We start from the raw sequence: 9531 nt of genomic DNA on the forward strand, positions 1-9531 counted from the left end.
CCGGGAGCACAACTGGGTCAAAATCAGTCTGGCAGTAGGGAAAAAAGGCGCTAGTGGAGACCTGTCACTCAGCTGCAGCCCCCAGCTGAGTTGTGTGCAATCAGCTGATTCTGAAACATGCTTTAAACTTAAAACACCTCCACTCAGCGAGTGACAAGAGAGCAGCGCAAGAGACTTAATGATGTTGACCAAGTGGGGCATAATGCAGATAGCGCCTTTTACTGTTTAAAAATAATATCAGGATACAAATTTTGTTGAATCGATTTTAATCCACCCTTATTTGTATCGCTTTTTTACCATCTTGAGATATATCGTTACATCCCTAGTAGCTGATATAACTTGAATCTAAAACCTAGTTACTCCAAAACTGATCTTACATGTCTCTGAGTTGTTTTTGCTGCTGGGCTCTTTCCAAATAAATCTGTCGATGTTATTCACAGGTTTTCATAGAAACTTGATGTTGTGTTCCAGCCCTGAAAGAGCCTAATCACGGATTTGTTAGTTTGCTGTGCATGTAAAATATTAATTCAGACGTCCCACCATCAGTCCATCTACTGTGCTGTTATATCCTCAAGTAATATTCCTTTCTCCTCCCCTCCTCCTCTTCCTTTTTAGTCGGTCCAGTCTCCATTCAAAGGCAGACACAGCCCTACTTCCTCTCCTTCTGATGGGAGCAGCAAAACCAGGATGCAACCTCGCTCCTCCTCCCGGACCCCCAACTTTACCCGCCCTCAGCCAACTGACTCCCCCATGGCCCCTCAGACAGGTGAGTGACCAGTGACATATAAGTTTTCTGTCTTTCATAGTTTGGGATTGTTCACAGTGTGTGTTAGTTCTCAGAGAAGGTAGGAGACAGAGAGCAGAGGGACTGTACATAATGCAGCCATAATGCTGGCTCTGTGTAGTCAGGCATAATGTGATGCTGCCAGGAATACATTATGCAAGCACTTCCCTGATACCTAACCTGCTTAGCTGTGTGATAGTGGTGGAGAACACTTTGCATTGCACTAAGTTATCACACAAGAAACCCTTTAGCTGGCCTTGTATTGTAGCTTGATGTCTTGAATTCATTATCAGGCCTTTTTAAACCTTTAATCCTCATAACACTGATTGTTCATTGCAAAGACGCCAAAAAACAGTCACAAAAAATAACTTGACACATTTCTTTGTAAGAAAGTGTACACTAATCTCTGAAAGAATTGGGTATGAGTTCATGTGGGCACAAAGTTGGATTACTCCTCGCTAATCAGAGGCCTGGCACGAGTTTCACATTATAACTGTGATTTATCTAAATTTACCCTCAGATCCCATTTCAGACCAGAGCGACATAGAGAGCCGTATCAAGGCCTTGAAGGAGGAACTCAGGAAACGAAAGTCTATGGCCTACCAGCTGAAGAAAGAGCAGAAGAAACGGCACAAGGAGAAGCTGAAGGCACAAGAGGCCAGCCTACTGAAGCAGCTGGAGGTAAATGTGTTGTTGTTGTCGTTCATTTATTGATCTAGTGTCTGAATACATTTCCTCTAATCTTAACTGTTTATATCGTGATTTCCATTCAGAACTATGACAACTTCATCGAGAAAACTAAGGCGGAACTGAACAAGGGGCCGGACTTGGAACCTGATTCAAAGTCCCTGACCAAAGACTCCACCTTAATCTCAGAGCATTCGAGTATTAAAGCAGCTGCTTACAGGTACATGACACAACATCATCTATACTGTTGGTGAATTTCAAAAACTTGCTGTTTATTAAAAGAAAATCCTTCTCCCTTAGGTCTGAAACCAGCAAAATCTCTGAGTCTGAAAGGAGGCCGACCGACGCTTCATTAGAAACAGTGGGTGATATACTAACTACAGCCAGTGCAAACATTAGATTTACTATTTAATGCATATTGATATAGATTTCCTCAATAATAATTTTATCTTTCTCTAGATTTCCGTCCACAACCTGATGATAGATCAACCTCAGTGCCTGAAGAATTGTCTGACGAGGACCCACCAACAGTCACTCCGACCCCGGTTCATGGCAGCCCAGAGTGTCCTGTTCTCATGAGGCCTTCTTCTAAGGAAGCACAATTATCTATGAAAGAAGAAGAAGAGGACATCGCGTTTTATCAAAAATCTGGCATCCAGGAGGAGCTGGAGGTGAAAATGAGCTCACAGTTTGAGGATCAGCATTCTGAACATCTTCGAGGGCAAGAAAAGGAAGATTCTACCGACTCTCAGCGGAAACAGTCTCAAGCCACATCCTCTTCCATTAGTGAAGGAAAGCTATATCCCCCATCTGTTAGCACCGAGCAAGATAATCAAATGAAGAAGAGGGAAACACCGGAAGCTGAAGAAGAAGCTATAAAACCTAGCATTTCTGCCTCCAGTAGGCCACATTCAGCTGCAATGGACCTCAAAGCCTCATCAGATCTGAGCTCCCCTCACGAATTCACCTTAAAGAAAGAGGCACCTGCAAAGGATGTCAACGCCCCTTCTCCCACAGCGGATGGCTATCATGACGATTTCGAGTCCTCAGTAGATTCCTCAACCAGAGGGGAGCTTCAGAGATCCAAGCCTGCCTCAGGGTCATTAAAAGACTCCCCAAGCAGAGCCAGCGAGGATGACGAGGTGGAGGAGGAGATAGGTGAAGATCTGAGTCATCATTCAGGGTCAAGTGTTAGTAGCATCCAATCTGGACATCTGCTCGATCTTGACACCCTCAAAGAAGACAGCAAGGTCCAGGTTAATTCCAGCCACTCACCACCCGTGTCCCCTCCTGGCATAAATGAAATGCAGAGTTTTAACATCCACGATCGGGTTCTTGTTGGCGGTGTTCAGCCCGGCACTCTGAGATTTAAAGGTACAACTAGCTTTGCTAACGGCTTCTGGGCTGGTGTGGAGTTGGACAAATCCGAGGGGAACAACAACGGCACTTACGATGGCATTGTATACTTTGAGTGCGACGAGAGCCACGGTATCTTTGCTCCTCCAGACAAGATCACACACCTGCCAGACAAGTTTGAGATCTACACTGACACCACCGAGGATGAGGACTCGTTCTTTGATGATCTGTCAGATAAAGATGGGGATAAACGCAGAACAGACAAAGACAGGTCCAAAAACTTGAAGAATAGAAAAGAAGGCACATCTCCTAAGGTCTCTGGCTCTAGTGATATAAAGAATAAAAAAGAGCCTGTTCACAAAGTCACATCCAACCTCAGTTTAGAGCATGATAAAGAATCAGAGCAGCTTATTCCTAATGGCAACACAAGAGACATAATGTTGGATCTTCAAGATGCACCATCTAACCTCCTCATCTCTGACATGGAGAAAGCTGTCCTGGAGAAGCATATCACTACTGTCGAGACAGAGGATGTAGACTCTCCCTGCCAGCTTCCTTCTGCAGATCTGTCCACAGACAACAGAAGAGAAGATAAGGACGATGAGAAAGACAGTGACCTGCTGGACACGTGTGCAGACAAGCTCCTCCACAGCTTTGTGAAAGACACCGTGGAGCAGTTCTCCCAATTAAAAAAGGCTAAAGAGGAGAAGATACAAGCTGCCAACCAAATGAATGGAATCCTGTTTGGTGAACATTCCGAAGAAGTAGAAGAGGAATGGTTCCCCTCAGTGGAACAAAAAGACGGGCTGCCCTTTTTCCTGCCTGCAGAAAAAGAGGAGTTGTCCTCTCCAGAGCTGTGTAACAGACCGGTAAGTGTGTTTCTGATTCTTTAATAACCTGATAGTTCAAGTTTTAGAGGTTTTTTTCTCAATTTTTGAGAACCATTAAATGTGAAAGTGTTTACATGGTTGAATTTTGTAATTCTTACTGTGGGGAAATGATATAATCAAGTCACTGACAAACACTACTTGTTGATTTGACCTGTTTGTTCAGCCAAAGTCCAACTCAATGTTGACAGACTGTTGAATTTGATCCTTTTTGCTGAAAACATCAACGTGTAAGAAACCTCAGAAAGAAAGAAAACTCTAATACAGGATCAAACGTGTAAATACATGATTTATAATGTGACTTGATGTGTCAGGGTTCATTGCATTTTCAAATTTCAAACTATTTTTAAGCACAAAGCTCACTTCTATCATTGTTTCTTTCACAACAGGAGAGTCCAGTGTTGGGGGCCAGCGGTCAAGAGGAGCTTGCCAAAAGACTAGCAGAGCTGGAACTGAGCCGCGAACTGCTCAACGAGCTGGGAGATGATCAGGACTGGTTTGATGAGGACTATGGCCTGAGCTCCCGCAGAGAACAGCAGAGACAACAGAAACAGAGAGAGGAGGAGGAGGAAGAGGCAAGGCTGGGGCGATCAGGCTCATCATCTGGAGCGGGCCTGGGGGGGCTCATCCCTTCCCCAAGTGGAGACCAGCAGATTAAGACTCCACCCAGGCCTGAGCCACCTCTTCCCATGCCACCCAAACTTCCTGAGCAGCCTGCCATGGTGGTGCCTCACTCAGCCACAGAGGTGGAGAAGATGGTCCATGCTGCGACTCAGGAGATCTGGGACAGTTGTGGCCTGGGAAAGGAGGGAGTACCGAGCCGCACCCAACTGCCTAACCCCCAACCTTCGCAAGAGTATCTGGGTAAAGAGGCAAGCAGCCAAGACCAGGAGGCTGTCTCCATCCGCAGCTACAGAAAGGTGAACAGGAGAATTTTCAAAATACAAAAAAAAAAAGTCTAGATTAAAAACAGAACCAGAAAGATAGCCCGTGAGAATATAACATTTCTGTGTTGTACAACACAACACAACACAGCTTTTCATCCCCTAAAACAATCATGCTGGGGAACTACAAAACACAATTTTCCTGCTTCTGTAGCAGCAACATGTGTTGACGTCAAGTCAGCCCTAATACCCTAATACTGAGGTAGATATGTACAGATTTTTTTTCTATAGCTGTTGTATTATCTTGGATTTGGCCTTCTTGCTCAAGGTATTGCCTTGAATGGTCAGAAACTTTGTTTTGAATGCAAATACTCATGCTGTTGAACAGTAAATATTGCATTTGAAGTGTTATCTCTTTTAGCCCAATCTTCCTCATCTTAAGAATGCCACTACAGCTTTAGGCTCAAAGTTTCATTTCATTTCCCTTACTCAAGCACTCTTTTATCTTGCTCTGTCATTTTTTAGGCTGTGTTTGACCTGACATGGGAGATGATGCAGGAGATCTATGCTGAGGACCCCAATGCTGATCAGCCTCAGTGGGTCAAACCGCGTCGTCTCAAGTCCTCTTTCTTCCATAGAGTAAAAACAACTGGAGACATCACCCACGTCCAGGTAGAGCACTGCTGAAAATCACCCCCAACATTTATTTAGAGCTTAACAATTCATTGAAGTACATAAGCAAAGTTAATCTGACTACTTGTTCATACTATATTTAAGGTCCAGTTTTGAAGTAGTTAAAGCGTTTGTGGTTTTACGTCTTATCTCCAGAAGAATAAACAGACTTCACAGTGCGGCTTTGTTCTTGTAATTTGGTTATCAGTGAATTTATAGTGTGGTAATAACTTCCTTTACAGTAGTACAAATTAAAATGCAGTATCATACCTTTCACACATGTGGTTACATGTTTCTTTTCTTATGTTGTGCACCAGAAATTCATCTCTGCAGAGATCCTGAAAGTCTACGGTCTGACAAAAGATCAGTGCCAGAAGACTGATTGGCAGAAAATGCTGAAGTTTGGAAGAAAGAAGCGGGACAGAGTCGATCACATTTTGGTATGTTCAAAAAAAATGTTTGTACATATTTAAGCCACTTTTTTAACCTCATTTTCATACAGAGCTTTTTTCTGTTTGATTTTTCATCAGTATAATCTGAACAAATTTCCTTCTTCCCACTTGGGGGCAATTACAGTTTTATGAAAATGTGTTTGTTCAAGTTTTAAGGTGGTTAAATCTCTCAATACCTGATGTGTGAGCCACTGTGCCGGACTTGACTTTGTTTGTCTCCCAGGTTCAGGAACTGCACGAGGAGGAGGCGCAGTGGGTAAACTATGACGAGGACGAGCTGTTTGTCAAGATGCAGCTGGCAGACAGCATCTTTGACGCTTTGCTGAAGGACACTGCAAACGTGCTTACGTTAATCTATGACAAGAGGGCCAAAGTTGACACCCTCTCCTGACAGCTTTCCTGTTTTTGAGTTTTTTAAACTACAACCTCTAGCTCAACCCTTATCTTTCCCTTACCACAGTGAACTCCACTTAACTTGCCTACTGCAGCTGATGTGCCAACAGCAACCCTCAGATGCCTTCACTCCCAGCATTACCTCTCAGCTAAACAAATGTTTCTAAAATGTTAATTTGCTGAAGGTGTTTCAGCTAATGTAGTATTTTGTATAATTTGTTCTACACACAAAACCTTAACATCAACTAGTCTCAGTGCTCTCCCTCTGGACTGGTCCTTTTTTAAACACCAGTTGGAGACTGAAAATGTGTTTTGATAGGACTGACTGTGCCATTCATTAGCATTTCAAGTTCATTGATGCTGCTAAGTTATTTGTTCCATTGAGGACTTGAATATATAAAATCCACCTGGAACAAAAGCAGGTTGTTATATTTTGTAATAAATGTCAAAGTAAATATATGTATGGATTTTAAAGTTGTAACAAAGTAGCAGATAAAAAGGAGTGATTTGACAGTGACATGCTATTTATTATACGGCTCATAATCTTTAAAGAAATGACTTGAGCTCCAGTCTATGACAAATAGACATCATTTAAGACAATTGAACTTTGATCAAATGTTGTCAGTCTACGCTGTACTAAAACTTCACTGAGATCAGATATTGTATAAACACCTTGCCTCCATTTACATATTATTTATTGCGTGGAAATGTTTGATAAGAGGCAAGGGGATTGTTTTAAATTGTAAATGACTGTCGACATGTAAAAAAACAAATTCTGAACATTGAATGAAACTGTAAAAAGCACAAACAGAAATGTGAATGTGAACATGGCAATATATTATGTAGGAGGTTTAAAGAGTTCTATTGAAACTAGAAAAAGAACACGGTGGGGAAAAACTGTTTTAATATATAATTTTTGTAGAGTTAACGATTAGTCTTAACTTTCCTCATCACTTTTTTCACGGCCATTACTGTACAGATGGTCAACACAATCCCATGAATCCCACTTTAGTCTTACATGTCAGTGTGTTCTTTTTAACAGTGTGAGCATCTTTGCAGAGAAACTGTCTGAGCAGTCCTAATTGTTCCTCATTATTTTTTCACTATTTGTGTTCCCATCAAAGAAAAACATGTTCCTCATGTAAAAATAATTAAGTGATGTTCGTATCCATGGAAGCTGTTGTTGAGATTTCATTTGATCTCTTTGGGTTTTGTTTTGTTTTTTTTCTGTTTTTGACCCTAAACATACTGAGTATATAGTATGGAAGTGGGACACACAAGACTGGCTGTAGACTGGCTGTAGGCCTGTTTTGATATTCGTAGAGTCAAATCATTGGACCATACTAAAATGCTGGATCTAATCTTTACTTAACCCAGTCTTTTTTTCTCTCTATGACCTGAAAAGACACCTCTTTTCTTTAATAATCTGTAGCTTTCTGCCTGTTAAAACATCTAGTCGTGTAGCAGCGTTGTTCTGTGTTCCACTAGCTGCTATGAAATTTGGCTTTATGACGACTTGCAAGTTCAAACTAGCCAGCCAATCAGAATGTAGCCCGGCGGTAGTCAGATGGTAAGATAGTTCTCCTCTGCTTTCAGTTCAAGTGCCTCTTTGAGTTGAGTTGTAGATTTATGACAGACTTTGTTGATGTCTCAGCACCCTTTGGACCTATTTTCTTTGAATGTCTCCTTCAACTGCTGTATGCCACCTATTTGTGATCGATCCTTCAGTGACCGCTCTTTCTTCTAACCAGTATGCCAATTCTTCAGTTTCTGCCTTATCACTCTTTTTGTATGAAAGCTGGCTGAGGGTCTTTTTTAAACCTTCGTGATTTCCCCTGCCTCAGCCTTTTAGGGGAAATGTTTGTAACTAAATCACAGAAATGTCATCAGCTTCATGTCAGTGTCGTGCGTGTTGACACAGTTGAGTCATTTTATTGATAAACTGTATCAGGAACTAGTTGGTTGACACTCCACCCACACAGGCTGCACAGTGTTTGTCATCAAGCTGACAATGCTGAGCACTAGGACTGAATACAACAAAGGGCTAATTTTGGTCCTCACTGTCAGTGCTGCTTATCATCCAACAAACTGTACAAACTTGTAGTGGCGTATGTGACAGAGTCTAATCCTCACTGACATTTTGGTACTGAAGTCACCGTAAACACAGTCTTTCTTCTCCTGTCAGTGGTTTCTAACTCATATGTTCAAACTGTAAATTATTTAATGTAAAAAGAAGAGCAAAAACATTTGACACCAACTTCCTCCATGCTGTATGACTTGTATGTCTTGTCCTTAGGAATATATAACTGTATTTGTGACATGATTAGTACCTTAGAAACACTTTCTGCAAGCCTTTATGACAAACCCTCTTTGATTGTCCTCTTCAATTGATTGTATATGGAACAATGTTCGTTCCCCTCTGTAACTATGCAGTACTTGGTCTTATGCATTGTTTTCTATGTATGGACCAAACAGCTCAGACTTGCTGTAGTCTGTAGATCTAACACAGCTTCAAGAAGCTTAAAGCTCTTTGGTGTAGTATGGGGTTGCTTCTGTCTGCTGCTCTGAGATCAGTGTCTTCAGTAAGGAGATGAAGCAAATGACCCGGTTAGAGAGTGCTGATAACTGAATTAAAAAAGTTGGCACGAATGATTTGATCATCAGAATTAATCCTGTCAGTCTACAGTTTTCCCTTCCATCTTTGGAAATGTTTGAGTATTTATAATAATGTGCTGTAAGAGTGCGATGAATGCACTAGAAGACTTGTATAATTCTTTTATGGGTGTAAATATACTGTCTATCCTATCTGACCCACTGTTGCTGTAACCTAAATGATTGTTGTAAAATAAACACTGTTGACTTTGCAAATATGTGCATAGTATATATTTGTTAACTAAATGAACTTGTATGAAATTGTAAATAAAGCTTTCATTGTTTCTAAAAGAAAGCTGACTTGAAATGTGTTCTGGTTTACTTCAAAGCAGTTGCTGTCTTACGTTGTAGATACAGCACTGACAGCAGGACCACAGATCTCATGTCAAGGGGTGTAGGGATCTGTTAAATGTCAAAAATAAGGTGCGGGTGTCATGTCGAGGCATCTGTCAGGCTACATTAATATCACAATACCTTGTGAATCCAAATACTGAAAAAGAAGACTATGGGGTACTATTTAAAACTTGAACTGCTTAGATGATTTCTGGGAGTAAAGCAGCTTGTGTTTTAATTAGGGAGATGTTTTATAATACAGTTATTACAGTTACCAAAGTCATTATGCCTGTTTTGCAACCCAAAACTGGGAGAACAATGTCCAGAAATGCAGTTTACAGAGTTTGTATATTCAAATTGTGGGGGAAATGTTTGTTTTAGAGCACAGAAAATGTTCCTTTTTTGTGGCTATAGTCTCAGTTTTTTGAGTA

At 41.3% G+C, this 9531-nt stretch overlaps 1 protein-coding gene across 1 annotated transcript in view; it reads left to right on the plus strand.

Moving 5' to 3' along the window:
• cep350 (centrosomal protein 350) overlaps window positions 1-9062 on the plus strand; it is a 34340-nt gene extending 25278 nt beyond the window's left edge. The window contains 9 exon segments of the mRNA XM_034705355.1: window positions 616-766; window positions 1305-1465; window positions 1558-1691; window positions 1772-1836; window positions 1931-3696; window positions 4104-4634; window positions 5124-5270; window positions 5588-5710; window positions 5946-9062. Coding sequence (XP_034561246.1) covers window positions 616-766; window positions 1305-1465; window positions 1558-1691; window positions 1772-1836; window positions 1931-3696; window positions 4104-4634; window positions 5124-5270; window positions 5588-5710; window positions 5946-6113 — 3246 coding nt within the window. The 3' untranslated portion in view covers window positions 6114-9062.
• Window positions 9063-9531: the final 469 nt, after the last annotated feature.

Source organism: Notolabrus celidotus, chromosome 2 (assembly GCF_009762535.1).
Source record: "Notolabrus celidotus isolate fNotCel1 chromosome 2, fNotCel1.pri, whole genome shotgun sequence".
NCBI lineage: Eukaryota > Metazoa > Chordata > Actinopteri > Labriformes > Labridae > Notolabrus > Notolabrus celidotus.